The following is a 20,570-nucleotide window of genomic DNA, read 5'->3' as shown; positions in this document are numbered from 1 at the left end:
ATAATTGTTTTCTGTTAGATTTAGAAGGAGTTTAAAGGCTGTCAGTGAGGTCGGCAGAGATGAAAAAAATGCACATCAAGAAGGATGAGGAGCTGGGATGCTGTAGAGGGGGTTCTTGACGACTGACACTTAAGGGCACTCTGGGCCGTGGAAGGGCTGTTGGTTTACTCTGAGGGTCTACTACTGAGAGCTCCTCTTTGTCTTCTGCTGTTGGTTTGAGTAACATGGAAAAGTTTGCAGTTAGTAAATTGTGGCTGCCGTATGTAATAGGAAATACTTTCGAGGAGTTTTTTCTTTTTTTAATCAGAGACTGAGACTTATGCAAAATATTAAGCAGAACACGGTTATTAGGTGTTTAATTAACACTTCTAAATATATTTTTAAATAAAATTTTAGAAAATAAAGGGATGCAATTCCTTTGCATCTCTGATCCCACCCTCAATCTTTTCAATTTTTTTTTTTTTTTTTTTTTTTCAGTACGCAGGCCTCTCACTGTTGTGGCTTTTCCCGCTGCGGAGCACAGGCTCCGGATGCGCAGGCTCAGCGGCCATGGGTCACGGGCCCAGCCGCTCCGCGGCATGTGGGATCTTCCCGGACCAGGGCACGAACCCGTGTCCCCTGCATCGGCAGGCAGACTCTCAACCACTGCGCCACCAGGGAAGCGCTCAATATTTCATTTTTAAAGAGATTTATAGTCCATGTTATTTTCAAAACAAAGTACAGAGGCAAAAAGTTTTGTAAGTGAATCAAGAATCATGATATACACCATTAAAAAGAAAGGAAAGCACAAGAGATGAGTAAAGCACTGGATTTATTTCTAAATTGAAGGCAACAGCGTAAAAAAAAAAACAACCCTATTTTTGTTACCTTGACATTATGTAACAACCAAAGAAAATATGCAAAATCATTCCCAGGGGCAAATTTTTCTCCTGCAATTATACTCCAGTAGGATCTTATTTCATTGGTGCACATATAGGGACACTGGAGTAACAGAGTTGGCACTGGGTATAATTTATAGAAAATCTATTTTAAAAGACTTATTATATGAATACTCTGTAAAGGTTGCGGCTTAACATTAAATTAAAACTCATGGAAAGCATTTCAAGTTGGGAAAGGATCTGAGACAACAGGGTCCAAATAAATGCCACGGGACTGACAGCACATGCCTCCCGCTAGCAGGTGTTGGGGGTCAGTCAGCTAATGACTGAATTCTCCAACAAGTACTTGTAGGACAAAAAATTCTGTTCTTAATTTAGAGTCACATGCTCAGGCCCAGCCTAGACTCAAAGATCCGGAATCTCTAGGGGGAATCAGAGGCCAGGAACCTAGGTATATTCTTCATAAAGCTCTACTGGCAATTCTCAGGCTAGACATAGCTGTGCAGCCCTGTTTTAGGTCAGAGTTTGGTTTAGAGAGCTGTTAGTTCAATTTAGCCCAGTTGTTTCTTAAAGTGCCTCTACAGGTGGGGTCTACACTACTGGTTAGAGAAGCGGTGAGCCCAGAAGAAAGCACAACTATGGAAAACTCTACCAATACCTGGTTTTCATGTTGTTTCCTCCAACATCTTTGGTCATTGTTTTAACAATCACTGTGGAACACATTACCTTAAAAACCTGTTGAAAAGATTCCACATTTGGAGAATGTCTTCAGGGGAGATACCCCTGTTCATCTCCTTTTATGGTCCTCCTTCAATTACTCATTGGGAAAGAGATCCATGTTGTACCTCTCAAGTAAAATTTTAAGCTCCAGAATTATGTTTTCATAGAGAAAGCCAACCAGCAGATGATAGGCAAGCGATAAAGCAACTATTTTCCTCCAAGCACTTCTATGTGTGCTTGACTGACTTCAAAATCCATTATTGTACCATACAAGGTACAATTTAATTCTGAAATTTGTAACTTGGACTTTGCAGCTCATTGCTTATCCTTTATCCCCCTTCGGACTACTCGCTCATACCTCATCTATTGTGATCTTTTCTCTCATCTCCAACAAAGTTCTCCTTTAAAGTTTCCCTTAAATTTGATTCTTATTAACCCAGATATTCCAGTTAATTCCAGATATCATCTGTATAAATGTTACCAAGGATATGGATAAAGGAGGAGTTGGAAAAGGACATGCTACATAAAATGTGATTTATTCCGTATCTCGCATATTTATAGGATTGGTTTTTAAAAAGGCAAATCTGCCTCAACTTACGGAACAGAAATTAAACAGCAAAATTTCATTTGACATTGAGATTCGATCTGTCAATGTACCCAGGCATAAGGAGTGCTTCATAACCTCTATAAGAATGTAAGTCATACTCTGAATCTGTAAGGCTTGAGAATAGACAAGTCCCTTTCAAATGCATTGTCTCCTTTAATCATTACAACAACCCTGAGGGAGAGAGTATAGTCCCCATTGGAGCAGATGAGGAAGTTGAAGCCCAGAGGAGTGCAGCAGTTTGCCCAGTGTCACCCAGCTTGTGAGTGACAAGGCCAGGCTTTAGGAATGGGTTTCAAATCCACCCCAGCCATCAATCACCACCACATGGTGGAAAGAATGTTAAAGGCGAAGAAATAGTTTCCTAGAATAAAGTTACAGCAGTTTGTACATCCTTCTGCAGCTGATAACTGGGGCATCAACTTCCTTTGAAATTCAGGACCCTAAATAAACAGCTTCTCTATGGAAGGTACAAAAGACTTAGTGCTGTAATTTATGATGTGGATCCTCATCTATGATTAGATTTCACAGGACCTGGAACATCAGCTATAAAATCTCTTTGTCAATACAGAAAATTGCTAGTTTTTTCATATCTTTACAATAACTATTTCTTATTAAAAAGAAAAATGCAATAGGCCATCTTCCATCTATAATAAGTTTGATAAGATCACCATATTTAAAAATCCATACTTAAGGTAAGTCTGCTTACCCCTCCTTCATGTCATTGATGGGAAGCGGAACCCTGCCGCCCCTGTCTAGAGCTGACGTGATGTTTATGGCGTTCAGACGCTCTGGCTGCCACACATTTTTCACGGCCCCAAGAAAGTCTCCGAGAACCTCGCTGGCCAACATTTCTTCTACGTTCATATTTTTAATGAAGAATTCTGCTTGATACGGTAACGGGAAGTCTAATTTTGGTGAAGAAGGGTATGCATATCTTTAATGAAGTAGTCTTTTGAAAGGGAAACAAAGAACCATTTGAGATTTGTTGATTTCTGTCACAATCCTGGCTTCTGGGAACGATATTATTACTGACTTTAAAGGCTTTCTATATAACAGAGGATATATCTAAAAACACGATGTACATTAGACCCAGAACTTTATCTACAATGCAGTCAAATCTAAGGGACAGCAGAGCAATTCACAATTAGAGAAAAAAAATAAAAAGGACAAGAAAAAAAATGTCAAATCTCAAATCTGTCGCTAACTTGCCAGCGACCTGCCGGCCTCCTTGTCTTGTCAATGTACTCAGGTAGAAGCATTTCCAGAACTTAGAAAAGTATTTTGTACCTGTAGTGTTTTCAAGCTGACAGATCTTCAAATACATTGTTTAATTTAATCGTTACAATCCTAGGTAGTGCTATTTCCCATTTGAACAAAGGAGGGGCTGAACACAGCACCATCCTTTCTAAATAGAGAAGACATGGCAAAATATCTATACTTGCTTGTGGGTTGCTTATATATGATATGGAAAGCCATATTTTTAATTTGCAGTGTTACTGATCTTTTTAGAGCATGCTAAAACATCACATTTTACTAAAATAAATATTGACTGTATTTTCAACAAGAACTTTGAAATCATAGCTATTTCATTTTTTGGATCACTCCATAATTAAATATTCTAGAGAAATAATATTTTAAATTTCTCATGAAATTCCATACCTCACATTGTTAGAGATTGAGTTCGCTTTTTCCTTCCCCAATGTCTCATCAGTGATTTCCCTCTAAAGATGCCAAAATGAATATTTTAAACCAACCCAATGTCCCATTCAGACTCTCAATATAAGAAACTTTAAATAAATATAATTTATTTCAGCTTCTCAAATGTTACTCTTCAATTACAAACTATCATTTCCTGTGTTCTGGTTGTTCTGTTAAGACAAAGGATAGCTTTCTTTTTGTTTAGTAATATTTCTGTAAGAATAAAGGCTACTTTTTTTTTTAATACTTACTACGAGGCAGGCCAAGCTAAGGGAAAGAGGTGAATTACCGTATTTAACTCTCACAAGCAGAAGGTAAACAGGTACTTGTATTTTTCTCCATAGGTTCAGAAAGGGAAGCTGATCTTTCGATCATTTGAATTTACCTCATATGACTTTCATCTAAGCTAAAAGAGACTGTATATATAAAGTGCTCAATGGAGCTCCCAATATAGAGTAAGAACTGAGAAAATGGTAAACTTTAGCAATTCTTACAATAATATGCACAAGTTAATTACTTGGATTCTGCACTTTACTTAAAAGGAAAAAAAATACGTCTGGACTATACACGGATTTAAAGTCCCCAACAATAATTATATTAGGTATATCCTCTGACTTATTTCATTAAAACTCATGTACTATATGTTCTTATTTCTTATACTATTTTTATCTCATGTACTATTCCATTCTTATTTAATAAACTAAAACTAAAATTATACGACAAATAACTGAAACCTTGATGACTTCATTTATTATCAAGCCTCTTTAATATTAAAGGACATTTGATGCCAGAGATGAAATCAAGGAGATATTCTGGCTTTCGAGTTTTCAGGAGAGTTTTCTGGAGTGTGGTGTCTCTCCCTAAAGAATAAGTCTTTCAAAGCCCTAATCACAGAAGGCTCTTTACTCATCCCCTACCCTGTAATTTATTCTGCTTATGATTTTGTTAGATTTGTTTGATGTATAGCCCATCTGCAATCTTCTAAAATATGCTATGTTTATTCTCTTTTATGTAGATAAGTTTCCTGTTTTATACTGATACGTTTCCTGTTTTATACAGATAAACAGGAGCTTAATCATGCTACATTTTTCCCCATACTGAGAAACAGTCATGCAGAAAAATGTCATGAAGAACAGTTTCTTGGCAATAAATAATATTTATAAATAATACCAAGTACAGTTTTTGGGTATGCTAGAAGTCTATCATCTACTAATTTCATTCAGTGAAATTTTTCTAAAAAAGCGTGCAAAACTTTTTCCTTATTATCAGTGCTACTCCTTGGAGAACTGTTACTTGGCTTTCCCTAATCCATGTGACCCTCGGTGGCTCCTTTCTGAGACTTGCGGCCGCCACGCCCTCCGAGGCTCCAGGCTGTGCAGCTGCCTGCCGTCTACCCCGCCAAGTGCTGCTGCCAGGCCTCCCAGAGATGAGTCACAGTAGCTTTCTAACTTTGGGGAAATCCCGTGCCTGCTATATTTGGATATCACAGAGGCCAAGGGAACAGTAGCCAACAGATTGGTGGCAGGCCTCTGAGGCACTAAACCCAATTTAGAGAATCACTCTATGTACTCTCCTTGAGCTCCATGCTGTATGATTCTACATGACTAATTTCCCATTAGGTCTCCCGGAGCAGGAGACTGCTGGGCAGGGAGTTGCACCGAGCATGGTTATCCGGATATTCAACCCTTGTTACTTCTTTCCTAACCTTATCCGGGAGAAACGGCATGTGTACAGGCCATGCTCAAAGATGTACGTCCTAGTGTCCACATGCATTCCATCGAGACAAGCAAGGAAAAATGCCTGCCATTTGGTGCACTGATTTTCAGAGTTTGGGCCACTGACCCTTATGTAAAAGGAGACTTTCAAAACCCACGTCCTCGTGCTCCCTCAACCCTGATTTAAATAAGTAGCCCCTAATGCCAACTTTTAATCCTTCAGTCATCTAACAGTCTTACATTAGTATCTGCTTGAACATGGGTCCTCACATGTGTACTATGTATTGAGTACATGTGTGTGGACCCATGTACTCTGTATTGACAGATGCCTGTGTACTCTGTATTGACAGGACTGAGACCAGACTTGAGAAGGAGGAGATTCAAAACTGGAGACCTGGCTATCTTTCAGTTTGTAGGGGCTCCCATACCGGACAAAGGGTTTTGAGCCCCTCTGAGAGCATAATAGTGAGGTTAGTGGTCCAAGCCCGCTGCAATGGAAGTATATAACTAAACTGATGGATTCCCAAGGAGAAAGGGAACTTCGCAACCATTCTGCTCATTAAAGGTATTCCAAATTCTACAAGGACAGCTTGGACTGGATACAAGTATCCAATTACAATTGGAGTCAAGAATAAAAATCTCCTTGATCCAAACATGAATACCTTCCAAAAGCCCTTGGGAAGTAGAAAAGTGGGTAAAGAGTCTTCTGTCCAGGACAAAGGAACTGGTACTTGGACTTTCTTTTCATATATGAAGGTCATTTTAAATTTTAAACTAGCACATTTGTTGTCTGCAATTATTACAGCTAAAATGCCTGGGGAAAAAAAACTCAGGCTAAGGGTTTCAAAAACTTCCAGCAATCTTCTCCCCAATTATGTACTGCATTATCAATTCTATCGAAATTGCTTTCTTTCATATACTGTAAAGGTAATTTTTAACTCAGCCTTTACTGAATTATTATGAATTCCGAATTAGTAGGCTCTGATAAAATGTGTTGTGTTTGCTTATTTGTTTTCAATCATACTAGTAAATAGAAGTAAGAATATTCCTACCCAGGATGCACAACTGTTTTACTGTTTTGGGGGGAAAAATGCTGTATCAGTTCTTCTCCTGTCACCCTCATAAATGATATCTGGTATAGTATCCCATGATTTATAAACTTTAACCACAAAGTGTTTAGTGGTATGTATTTTTCCCATTGAATGCCAAAACAGGATCAGAATATTTGAGAGTGTAATTCTTGGAATCTCTCCTGTGTCCCTAACCTTCTAAATCCTTAGGCATCACTTACAATTCAAGCATGTGTAACAATAAATTGTTGTTGGACTCCAGCAATTACAGATGCATGATTAGCTATTTAGAAAGGAGACTGCGACCCAAATTATGGTTTATTTCTGTCCATCAACAACTCTTTATCATCATATACAACCGAACTACCACCGATGATAGGTTTGAAAGTAAAATAATACCAATCATGCATTCTACGATCAGCCCTACGTCAAGCACGTTTTGAGACTTAAATGATGGCATCCTTACCTCAGACTTATGAGAGAAATAGTATTCTTAGTCTCACTTTACAGATGATTTAACCAAGGCCTGGAGAAAATAAGTGGCCTCTACATTTGGTTCCCTACCCTGAGGTTTTCAGCACCAAAACACATCGTGATATTTTATAATGAATTAAATATTGTTTAGTTTTCTACATTTTACTATTTCATTAGTTATAGTAGGTATGTGGTCCTTTAAAATCCTTAACTATGTTTTACATACATATAAAATATAATGAAATACTTCTTGCAAATAAGGAAACAATCAGCAACATATTTTTCCATACCTACCTTCTGCTGACATTATATTAATTATCAAATTATGCCTTGCAGTCTCAAAGGTACGCCTATTGTAGGCAGTTATCTATTAGAAAAAGAAAGTCATATTAAAGAAGTAAAATGTTATTTGGAAAACGAAATTCATTAAGGACAAAATGAAAACAAATTGTCGTTCTTTCCATTTTCATTATTTGTTTATATACTTACAAAATATTCCTTCTCTGGACAAGAATCCAGAGCTTTTAGCCATATTGTGGGAAAACAGATAATTAGGTATATTTAACATGCTAAAACGAGTTAAAATCAGAAAAACCCTTTTATAGAAGACTGTTAAGTGCCAGTAGCAGTGCAGATGCATCATTAGTAAATGGATTAACCATTACGAATTACTTACCAGAGCTGTTCTAAAATTTCAAAAAAGCCAAAACAATATATTGGTGTACTTTTAAATGGAGCTTAAGGATCATACCAGAAAGCACACTTTAAAACACGCACATCTCTGTGCACATCTCTGCACACCAACCAGTCAAGAAATGTCACGAACCCTTTGGAAATCACGTCTCACAATGGGAGTAGAGCAGTAAGGATCACAGTCTAAGAAGCTGATGGCAAATGCTCAAAAACACAAATCAATCCCTTCACAGAGTCAAATATTAGTAAATGTTTGCAGAGCCAATGAACTTACATCAAAGTCAATTCAGAAACAGCCACTGCAAACAACAAACAAAGCAAAGGCCAACAACAGGATATGGCTTCAAAAATCAAGGAATAATTAACTTTATAACAGATATTAAATCACTCAGACACAGGCCTGCAGTACCTCAAAAAAACCCCCAATGATTGTGTAAACGTCTTAGCATCCCAGCACTAGCCTTCTGGCATAACTGCAGCTGTAGTTGACACTGAGACAAGAAAGACAAAACTGACGCACACTGAAAAGAAATATCTTGCATATTTAAAAACAAGTATCAAAGATTTTAATAGCATCACATATGAGCTTTAAATAAAATACATTACACTCATCAGAAATATTATTTGAGAGAACAGTGAAAATCAGAAGTTTGGAATAAAGAATTCCAAACCTTTAACAATATTTCAAAGTACATATTCTGAAATGTGTCTTATTCCACAAAGATAAAAGCACTTATCTCTCCACAATCTGTCAAATTTCTTTTGGATTTAATGATTTCTTTGTTGCTCTCCATTGGGACACATGATCAATTAGGTTCACACTGAACACTAAAATTAAGAGTAGTCATTAAAATTAACAAGGCATTATTGTTCACAAGCAAATGAAGAAATGCAAAAACATTTGGGAATCCTCATGATTTTAAAAGTTTACCCTGCAAAAAATTTAATAATATTCTCAGTGGAAAAAAAATACTAGATACTATTTGTTATAATATCTCAAAGCTAATGCTAGAAAAAAAGATTAAACATTTTCAGATTAATGGCAATATTTTTCTGGCTAGCCTTCCCATAATTATCACAAATTTCATTATTGTAAATTTCATAAATTCTAATAAGTGTTTTTAAATCAGAGGCTACACAAGAGAGTGAAGAACTTTTCATGAATCCGGAGGAAGAATTTTATTACCTGAATTTATATTTAATGCTTAATTTTAACAGCTGTAACAGAATGCAATTCTTCTATGACTTCTAATGAGATATTTAAATACTGTAATATCCTCAGTCGAATTCTACTTATCATGATGATGTGAAGCCCTTCATAGCAAAGAGGCATGCATGTTTGTGCACTTTCTGATCCCCTATTTCTAAAATAGTGGTTGATCTATTTTAGATGCTTAATAAGTAGCTACTGAATAAATTAATTAGTGGATATATATGATTAAATATTAGTTTAAGATATGCAAAATCTTTTGACTATATTATTAAAATATTTTTAAACACTGAAAATGTTATTATATATGGATGTAGAAATGAGTTATTTACAGATAAATCAATACTGTGTTAGATGAAAGATATGCTAAGTTTTCATAAGCTTTTAAAAAAATTTAATTAATTAATTAATTAATTGGCTGCACTGGGTCTTTGTTGCTGCGCTTAGGCTTTCTCTAGTTGTGGCGAGCGGGGGCTACTCTTCGTTGCGGTGCGTGGGCTTCTCATTGCGGTGGCTTCTCTTGTTGTGGAGCACGGGCTCTAGGTGCATGGGCTTCAGTAGTTGTGGCCGTGGGCTCTAGAGCTTGGGCTCAGTAGTTGTGGTGCACGGGCTTAGTTGCTCCGCGGCATGTGGGATCTTCCTGGACCAGGGCTCGAACCCGTGTCCCCTGCACTGGCAGGCAGATTCTCAACCACTGTGCCATCAGGGAAGCCCTCATCATCTTTTTAGATATTATTTGATACATATTCATAACATTGTATGTTGGTAGTAAGGTATAATGCACTGCTGTGAATCCTGGTTCAACACGTGTTTCTCTCCTACCCTAGCCTCTTGCCTCTCTCCAACCAGAGTAAACATTTTGGATTTTGTGTTTATCATCCCATCCATTTTAAATATAGTTTTATTATCCATGCATGTATGCTTAAAATATATTGTCCATTTTTCTGGGTTTTGAGCGCCTATGAAAATAGTAAACTGTATGCAGTCTTCTGAGGTTTGTTTGGTTTTTTTCAACATTATGTTAAAAACATTCATTCATGTTGCCAGGCAAGCTTAAGTTCATTGCTGCTATAAATGTTCACTGTGCGAATACCCGACAATTTATCTATTCTCTTGCTGCTGGACTTCTGGATCTCAACTGGTTTGTGGGTTTCCAGTGTTTTCCTATACATACATTGCTCAGTGAACATGACTGTGCATGCCTTTGGGTGGACATTTGCAAGTGTTTCTTTTTTTTTCTTTTTCTTTTTTTTTGGCCATGCTGCGTGGCTTGCAGGATCCTAGTTCCCCGACCAGGGACTGAACCCAGGCCACAGCAGTGAAAGCACCAAGTCTTAACCACTGGACCGTAAGGGAATTCCCTGCAATTGTTTAAGTGCATATCTGGAAGTGGGACTGCTAGATCATAGGGTATAGTGATACTCAGCTACGTGAAATATTCCGTTTTCCAGCCCATATCCATTGCAATGACCTTTACTGAGGATAAAATTCTCACTGAGGTTCTAAACTGAATATTCCTCCTTACTGAGGAGAGTAAGTTTCTTTACTTAAATGGCATTGATGTCTCCTCTTTGGTGAAATGTCTGTTCATGTCTTTTTCTTATTGAAATTGTAGGAGTCCTTTTTATATTTTACATACTTATCATTAGTCAGCTATATATATTTAAAATATCATCTTCCAGCTTGTGGGTTGTCTTTTCTTTAATGTTTTCTTTTGATGAACAGAAGTTCACAAGTTTAATATGGTAAAATTTATCAATCTTTTCTCTTAAATAAAAAAATTTAGGTGTTATTTAAGATATCTTTCCCTCCCCCAAACTCAGAAAGATACTCCTCGACAGTTTTATATAATAGTTTAAATTTTTGCTAAATCCTTAATCTACCTAGACATGAGTTTTGTATTTCCTGTGAAGTAAGAATCTAATTTTATGTTTGCCATATGCTGAGCACCAGTCAATAAATTGACCTCCTTTTCCCTAATCTGTGATCTCTGGCAGCATCTCTTTAGACATACATCATTGTTCTTTATGTAGATGGACCTGTCTCTGGGCTCCCTATTTTATTCATTGGTTAATTTGTCTATCCCTGTATCAATACAAACTTATGATTGATTACTACATATTTACAATAAATCTTGCTATCTGGAAAGGAAAGAAATCTTTCCCCTTTTTATTCTTCTTTAAGCATGTCTTGATTTTGCTTTATTATCTTCTTTATAAATTTTAGAATTAGTTGCCAAGTTCCGTGAAATAACCTACTGAGATTTTTTTATTGGAACTGCATTGAATCTATAGATCAACTAGGGGGAAAGTGATGCTTTCATGATTTTCAGTCCTCCTATCCCTGAATGAACTATCTTTTCATTTATATAGGCATTCTTTAATATCAACAAAGTTTTATCATTTTTCCCATACAGAACTTGCATACCTTCTGTTAGATTTATTCCAAGTACATTATAATATTGTTGCTACTAAAAAAAATGGTATCTTTTAAAAACATGTATTTTTCTCAGTACTTGTACTTAATGAATAAATATAACTAAATTTTTTATATTGATCCCATAGCTTACTGCTAGGCTTTCTGAAGATTTTAATAGCCTATAGACTCTTTATATCATTGACTATTCCATTTCTTCCTTTCAAATAGTTATAAATTCCTTTTTCTTTCTTTACTGCACTGGATAGGACTTCTAATATATTCTGTAATGGATGTGATACAGGGGGTCATTCTTGTTTTGTTCCTGAATTTAAATGGCATTCCTCTAGTGTTTTCCCATTAAAAAATGATGTTTGCTATTATTTTTGATAAATAACCTATTAGGTTAAGGAAGTTCACTTATATTCCTAGTTTGCTAAGAGTTATTTTTTTCTTATCAAGAATAGGTGTTGAATTTTATTAAATGCTTTCTCTGAATCTTCAAGGTGATTGTGTTTTTCTTTTTTAATCTAGCAAGGTGGTGACTTACATTTATATATTTCTTTTGTAACTTTACTGAGTATTTTAAAAATTATTTTGACAATAACTCCAAATAACTTTCTTTCTTACATCTACATATATTTCTATCTTATATCAACATTGCCTTAAGAAAGCAGATTTATAGATAGAAATCACTGAAATGTCATGTTAATACAAACTTCACTTCAAATGAAGAAACACCTTCTCTCAGCCAGCATGGAAGCTCAAATCCAGAGTCCACGGCTGATTAAAACTTTGGAGAAAACCTCAAAGCATGTAATCTCCTGAGAATCTACAGAAATTCTACAAATTTTTGGTGGTAGAAAACATGCCACGCAGGACATATGCAAACTCCTGGCAATTCCACTAGCAGTTCCTATGCTGGTGCCCTGGTCACTACCAGTAAGCTTTTATGGAATTGAAGAGTTAAATTCCAGTTTAAGATCCTAGAGGCATCTAGGCATGAAACTATAGTAGGCCTCTCCTGCCGTTAATGGCCATTATAATTCTGATTTTGTTAGATATAGTAAAGAGTGAAACACCTTTAGCTTTTACATCCATTCATGAAAAAAAAATTAATTCCCATTAAAAGTTTGATGTCATCATTGTTTTTGTTTCAACTTCTAATATCTTCCAGGTATGATATTAGGTACTGGTAAAAATCTGATTAATTATAGCACCATCATCACTCCCAAAGTAAAGGTCAAACATATCCGCATGGCTTACAGAGCCCTCAAAGATCTGCTCCTACCAACATCAACACCTCCGTTCCCATCATTTGCCCTCTGGAGTGCATCCTGTCCTCCAGCCACACTTGTAGTTCTCTAAGACTATGTGGTTATGTTTATGCCTCCAAGATTTTGATGTGCTGCATCTTCTGCCTAAAATAGCCTTCCTTCTACTTAGTGAATTTCTATTTACCCTCTTATAACTCTGCATCAAACAGCCCCTTCTTATTATAACAGTTACGTCAGTGCTGGCTAAGTTTGGGTTTCCATTCAGTGCTTCAACCCCTGAACTGTAAGACATGGCAGAGCACAGCTACTATTCATCCTTCTACCACGGACACCTATCATAATGTTCAGCACATGGTAGGGGCTCAAAAGACGTCTCCTTAATGACTGAATGAACATGAAATCTGAAATTAAAATTTGGAGAAAATAAGTGTTTTAAGTTTTTGTTCATTTTATTAAATAGAATTCACAGTAATTTATTTCTTTTAAATACCTTTTAATTTTTTTCACTAATTTAGACGACGCTTTTTTATATAAAAGCTGAAACAAAAAACTGTAGATGAACAGAAAGGAATGGTACATTTCCAAATGTTATCTAGTGTGTTTTCATGCATAAAATACTGAAAACCACTGCCATGTAATTTTAATCACAACATTTGAAACTCAAATTACAAAAAAATCAAGAATATAATTTTGCTCTTTCTAAGTAAATTACCTCAATGACTGTTGGTTTCCCCACATTTTCAGCCGTTGGAGACCCATATAGGACTCCATCACTGTATGGTGTCCTTTGGATATACCGAAGCCATCCAGGCCGGTCTGGGTAACCCATTAAATTTGTGTTAAATGTTATGGGATCATTACTAATCTCGCCTAGGTAAGAAACACAAAAGTAAGATATAAGACAGTTATTTTCACATGTTGCTTTGATTGTTTCAATAAAAATATGTCTGTCTAAAAATTTTTTTCTTAACATTTGTAGCAAATTAAATACACACCAAAATAAAATCCATCTGGGAATTTAGATTAGGGCCTCATGTAAGAAAAATATCCTTTTGGTTGTTTAGTTAGTCTAGAAATCTGATTCAACAAAGAAAGCATATTCATACAATTTGGGGGTAAATTTCCTTTTCTTTTTTGCAGGGAGGAGGTCACATAGCAGTGGAAAAGTTCTACCAATGAGACAACTATCTTTCAGGAAAATCCCCTAATCATGTTGATGCATTCATTCTTCTGAGAAACCTTCCTTTCATGAAACTCTGAGCACTATCAAACTCATCTTAAGGGATATCTCAAAATTATAAAAGTGTCATCAAAACAAAAATAATGTAATTTAAAAACAATGGAGGATGAGTTGAAAAAAATCCAAATCCAAGTCCAAAAGAACTTCAATAACATGACATTTATTAATAATAAATAATAATGGTGTCATTTTATTAGCATGTGCCTGGCCTCTACAGGCACTATTTCATCTGATTTTCAAACATACCAACGAAAGTAGTACGCTTATTAGCCCTAATTTTATTGATGAAATACGTAATTTTCCATGTTAATTCTTCATGGTCATATTAAGTGGTGAAACTAGAATTTTTTTTTTTTCTTCCAGTACACGGGCCTCTCACTGTTGTGGCCTCTCCCGTTGCGGAGCACAGGCTCCGGACACGCAGGCTCAGCGGTCATGGCTCACCGGCCCAGCCGCTCTGCGGCATGTGGGATCTTCCCGGATCGGGGCACGAACCCGTGTCCCCTGCATCGGCAGGCGGACTCTCAACCACTGCGCCACCAGGGAAGCCCCTGAAACTAGAATCTAATCTTGGCTGACTCCAGAAGTATGCTCTTAACTACATTTTCTTCTCCAGTGTTGAAGCTGCTGCTCACAAGGTTTAGCTATATAGTTTTGCAAAAAGAGAATGCCCCTCACGAGAACACATTTTTTAAGTAATTGATGAAAAAAGACTGCCTTGTTTCTTGAATGCTGGTGAGAACATGCTTAACTATATTTTACGAGTGTTTTCAGGTATGCTATTCATCATATAATCCACAAAAATAATATTTATATTAATTCTAATGCTGGAATTTTCAGAAATTCATTTTTATTTGTTACTTAAGTAAGTCATAATAACAATGTATTTTCTCTTGCTATTCTTTCTATCTTCGTTAATTTGATGGCATTTGTGACAATCCAACATAACATAATTTAAACCGATAGTAAATTAAATAGGACTTCGTAACTGGTATTACTTTGAAGAAAAATTAATCTCCATCATACGATTATGAAGTTATATAAAATTATCTCATATTGTAAAAGTTTTTTTGAGAACTCTTTCTTAATACCATATTTCAATCTCTTCTACAACATATGTATAGTTTTCCAAAAATCAATGTACTCTGTAAGATTCTTAAGTCTTAATGTGTAAAATTGTAATTGTACATCTATAATTATTTCTCTGAGAATACAGGTAGATCATTTGTCAGAGGCACAAAACTCAAGACTAGGAAATCAGAAATACACTTTCTTTAGATTTCAAAAATGAGTTATTTCCTTCGGTAATTAAATTTCTAATCTTAAAATAGGAAATATTCTATAACAATCAATTTATCACATATCCAGACCATGTCCAGTAATGTCAGTAATATTTGATCATATATCATCTAGATTACGCACATTGAACAAAAAGAAAAATTTAGTAAACTAACCACTTTTTTTCCCGCCAGAACATACCAGGTTTTGGGTAAGGTGGAAATTCCCCCTTAAAATACTCTCTTTCCAAAACATGTACAAAGAGGACACCTGCAGATGGGTAGACATTCCGATCAGAGTGCACCTTGGAGAAAATAGTGTACACTGAAAACAGAGAGGGAAGATAAGAGACAGAAAGACAAATAATGAGCTCTGCTTTTGAAAATTCACTTACACTGTAAAGAAGGGTTTCACTATGTAGAAATTTCTGAGAAAACTGAAGCAACATGCAAGATTGTTAAGAAGTTTGTTTTAAAGGGGAGTGGTTTTAGGACAAAGCATGGAACAACTCTCAACTTGCTGTGTTTATAGACTTTTCAAATATTATGTAAGCAGAATTAGGCATATTTAATATTTTAAATTATTATTAAATAATAAAGACATCCATGAAATCTCTTTTGTAATTTTTATGGAGATTATTACCAACAAAATACATCATGAGAACTGATCAGCTATATAATTGCTACAGTACATTTTTTCTTTTTTCAAAGCAAAGTACAAAAAGTCATTTTTTTTAAATGGTAACAATCTCCACCGTATTAACTGTTTGCCAGACAGAGCATATCGAACTACATAATACCATTGATATATGTAAGGTGACTTTCATACATATTGATACTTATAAAAATGCATTGGATACTCTTTCTTTGAGTATTATTCCCCCATCTTTCCTGGAAATGATTTATTCCTCTTTACCTGATCTCGACATTTAATAATTCACACATACAATCTAGTCTATTATGCTACCTCCTAAATAAGCAATAACAATTACATCACAAAATTCAGTGCAAATCATTTCTTTAAGTGAGATGGGGCAGATTTCATGATTTACTGGTTACTTAAGATACATGATGTGAGTACATTAAAATGACCAAATTGGTTTGATTAGTCTCAACTTATCGTTTTTTTTCCTCTGATATCATCATCTCCACCAACACAATACTGCCATTACCCTTGTCACCTCTACAATCTCTTTTGATTTTCTATCTTCCTGTTTGGCTACTGGCTGCAATTTTTAAACAGATAAACCCTATCAGGCAAGTTCTTTCTCTTAGTCACTGATGGATTTGTAAATGTAGTAATTAACCTTAAGAACTCAAGGCTGCTCAGTCCCGGGCTCACAACTAACTAAAAGCCCTTGGATGGCAAAATCACTGACAGTGAATTTTTCAGCATAAAAATAGGAACTCCCACAAAAATGTTTCTTTATCTGTGAAAACTTGCCCCTACAGTTCTGTGGATGGCTGCCAAAAATGGGGAACTGAACTAAAATATTTGGCTCGTAGCTTCATGTATCCATAGCTTTACTACTAAAAACACAACTTCAAAGGCTGTGGTAACAGAAGGAAGGAAGTGGCAAGTTAGGTTTAAATTAGGTAATAGGGAGACTCGTTCTTTCCTGACTTGTTTTGTACTAGCACTGGTAAGCATTCCCATGGCATTTAGAATACCCATTCTCTACCCAAGAGCAATTTACTCACCTGTGAAAATGGTCCCGTTCCAAAAAAACAAGAATAAGTGAATCACAGAAAAATAGTAAGGATGAGAATTAAAGATTTTTCACCAGCTGGATTCCATGGCATCCGCTGAATGCTTGGTGCTGTGGAGAATGTGAAGATGAAGGAGACCCAGTCCCTGCCTTTCACGAGCTCACCATCTGGTTTGGGAGACCAACACTCCCCTAACTAGGTATGACCCCAGAGAGACAAACTGCTCTGGCAAGACCCGGAAAGATGGTGAAGAGCAATGGAAGCTGGAAAGACCTGGGAAAGGTTTATATAAGAAGTAGAATTCAATATGGCTTTTAAAGTGCTAGCAAGATTCTGAAACTCAGAGATGGGCAATTTCAGCGTTGAAATGTGCAAGACACAAAAGTGGGATACTGCAGTGCCCTTTCAAGAAATGGAATTAAGCCAGTAACGCTAGATCCTGGTAGGGGGTAGGAAAACTGGGAAGATGAGTCAAATTATGGAGAGCTGTGAACTCCTGGTGAGAAGTTACTTCATTCTATACAGAAAGGAGTTTAAATTCTAGATCACAATCCTACATCCAAGGCAGAGGAATGTTTTGCATAATTCAAAGGAATCTCTTTGGAGCTTATCCAATTTATTCTTTCTAGAGATTAAAAACACCTTTAAGTCCAGCACTGAACTTTATTTACCTTTGTTATTTTCTCGGCACCTAGAAGGTGTCTGGCATACGTGAATAATTTTATAAATGGATGAATACATTCTAATACAAAGCACTGTAGAGGGAAACACAGTTCTTATGTTTGTGTTCTAAATATATATAATACTTAACTTCATTTTCAGTTTTGTAACCTAAATTAATTCTCATATGTGTGTAGCAGTTTATGGGTTACCATCCTCCATTTACATTATAAACCACTAACAGTCTCCCGTAGTTTTTGCTGACATAAGGTGGTAAAAGCTAGCTTTTAAATCAAAAAGAAAAGTTGTTCATATTAATAATATTGAAATGGTCCTATTTTCTATATGGCCCATGGCAGGGCCTAAAATAGAACCATAAAAGGGTACTTGTCACTGTTTATTACCTCACTTCAAGGACTAGTGTAGAACATCTCACTTTCTGCTTTCATAAAACAAAACAAACAAAAAAAACAACAAACAACATTTCTACAATCTACAGAGCCAAACCACAATCTACCATGGCCATCCTGGGTTTTAAGATTACATGCACATTTCTTTATTCATGTGTAAAACTGCCTTTCTGCAATCTGCTGAACTGCATACTTGCTGGTCAGTTACCTTGGCAACTCTGCAGTAAAGCCTGCTTCACCGTAAGTATAGTAGGCCATTCACTTTGAGAAAAACATGATACAGATGTATGACACACTCATCATCTAGAAATGGAAAATGACTAAGCCACTATGTCTTGTTTGTGAAAATAATACTTCCTTTCTGTAGCATCAGTTTAAATTATGGGCACCCAACAGAACGTTTTAGAGAAGTGCCCTTTACCTTACCTTTCCCATTTGTTACTTGCAAAAACAAATAGCTCTTCAACAGAGGCTATTTGGGCAGTATTTACACCTAGCTTCCTTTCAAAAGCAACAAAGTGACACAGAGAATTCAGACTTATGGGCTCTTGTTCTAAACATGAGCGATATAAACAATACTGATAGGGTTTGCACTAACACCAAAAAAGTCTGTTACTTAACAGTGAACACATGTTGCACTCACGTATGTCTAGGTAGTACTCACAAACAGCAAGCTTGGCGCATATTGTTTTCCCTAAAAGAAAGTCTTGAAAATGAAATTGAAACACTTTAACAATCTCTGAAATACACATCTCTGAAAAAAAATCTCTGAACAGTCTCTGAAATATACAAGCATACAGTGCCTTGCTAATCAAGCTGAGGTCACAGGGTCTGGCTGCTCTGTGTATTGCATGGCTCTCCAATCCTTAGGGCTGCAAATCCATTACCTCTGCAAACACATGCCACTGGATACAAATGAAACTAGAAACCAGTCTGTGGCTAAATCCGTGCAAATCCATCACCATTAATGGGCAAAACAAACCAAAAGTCCAACCCACGGGGGGTCAAAAACATCATCTCCAAACCACAAGGGTAGCTAGATTTGCAAAGATTAAAAACTGAAGACAGGTAGTCATAAATAACGGCATTTTTTACAGGAAAAATTACATATCTGAGTTGAAAAGAGCAAAAGGATATGTGGGCAAGTGGCGGGGTTATATTTCACCCTCCCTAAATGCAGGTCCAATATTCCTTGTTAACATGCTACCAAAATCTTTCTATAAAACTGTTCCCTGTATGTTTTAATCATAAGGCATAGAAACTACAAACCATTTTCGAAAATGTATCTTATGGGACAGCAGAGAGCCAAGAACCAAGTAACAGACGGTGATGGCGGTAGCAATAAAGTGGGACCTCACGCTAGCTAAATAGCATCCTGTCTTCCTTTATTAATAGTCCATTTGGAATTCTCTCCCTATGGGAGCAACACTGAGATGAAAATATGAGGGTGCACATTTGTGTGCTTACTTACAATTACTTAAAAACAAAAGCAAATCTGTATGTGTTTAGTAAACATCAAATTTTGAAAGGGTTTGGTGGTGCATTGCTAACGAATCTAGAGCTAACACTTCACAATTATCACAATGATTTTTTTAATGGCATATGCACGTGCACAGGCACATACAAAGTCCACTCTCTACAAAAAGAGTCCGGAGAACCCCTATCAGCCCTTTTTCTGCATCAAGAACAAGGACATGACTCTAAACTGGCTGCTGAGTGTGACACCCTACAAGTCTCAGCTAGATTTAAGTCTTAAAGTCTCTCCTCTGAAGTCATAAAGGATTGTCAGTATTCACGTCAAGGTGATCTCTCTCTCACAGATGCTTTATCAACAAATTAATCACTTTAAAAGGTCCACTTACATCATCATTTTCTAATTTTTGCAGTTTGAGAGAATACCGTAAAATCTCAGTTTCGCAGGAACCCCAACGAAGGGAACATTTTAGAGAGCTGAGTTTTCTAAAGTACTCAGCGGTCGATCCTTCTTCATGATGGCATAAGATCATCATTTGGCACATCAATTATTGCACTTCCCTCTATAATACAGTCATGCCCTTATGGACTGTTTGGTTGCCTTGTCATTTACCGATCCCAGTAGCACTAGCGGGTCACCGTCTGCTAATGCTTTTTATGGTTGTGTGTTTTATAGATTTTCTGTTTTCTCATCTGTAGACATGTTGTCAGCCGTCACTTCTCATTGCTATCCATGTTTCCTGTAACAGCTCCTCTATCCCTTCTAATTTGCTGCTATTAATCCGCTGCAGGTTTAGAAACCAGGCTACCAAGTGAGGTGGGACTGCATGTTAAAGTAAGAACAAATTTGTACTGTCTTAACGCACGCAGGGCTCTGCCAGGTGTGAAAAACAGGAGCCTGCATTTGCTGCATCTGTTTTTGCTACCCAGAGACCCCTTTGTGGTGTAGTTCCTGATTCTTAGTTGACACAGTATACTTCTGAAAGTCTTAACTATAATTGGGAGACAGCCATTACTTGAGGAGGTGGCAACATAAACTCTAT

At 36.5% G+C, this 20,570-nt stretch overlaps 1 protein-coding gene across 7 annotated transcripts in view; it reads right to left on the bottom strand.

Moving 5' to 3' along the window:
* SGCE (sarcoglycan epsilon) overlaps positions 1 to 20,570 on the bottom strand; it is a 67,438-nt gene that overhangs the window by 26,071 nt on the left and 20,797 nt on the right. For 5 of the 7 annotated variants that reach the window (XM_065883425.1, XM_065883422.1, XM_065883423.1 and 2 more), the window contains 4 exons: positions 15,477 to 15,599; positions 13,470 to 13,627; positions 7,457 to 7,529; positions 2,912 to 3,110 (listed from right to left, as the gene is read on the bottom strand). In XM_065883425.1, coding sequence (XP_065739497.1) covers positions 2,912 to 3,110; positions 7,457 to 7,529; positions 13,470 to 13,627; positions 15,477 to 15,599 — 553 coding nt within the window. The remainder of the gene's footprint in view (positions 1 to 2,911; positions 3,111 to 7,456; positions 7,530 to 13,469; positions 13,628 to 15,476; positions 15,600 to 20,570) is intronic. The other 2 variants (XM_065883427.1, XM_065883428.1) reach the window with 1 other exon arrangement.

This window comes from Phocoena phocoena, chromosome 9, assembly GCF_963924675.1.
Source record: "Phocoena phocoena chromosome 9, mPhoPho1.1, whole genome shotgun sequence".
Lineage (NCBI taxonomy): Eukaryota > Metazoa > Chordata > Mammalia > Artiodactyla > Phocoenidae > Phocoena > Phocoena phocoena.
The sequence above is the reverse complement of the archived record's forward strand: the minus strand, read 5'-3'. Positions and strand labels throughout refer to the sequence as shown.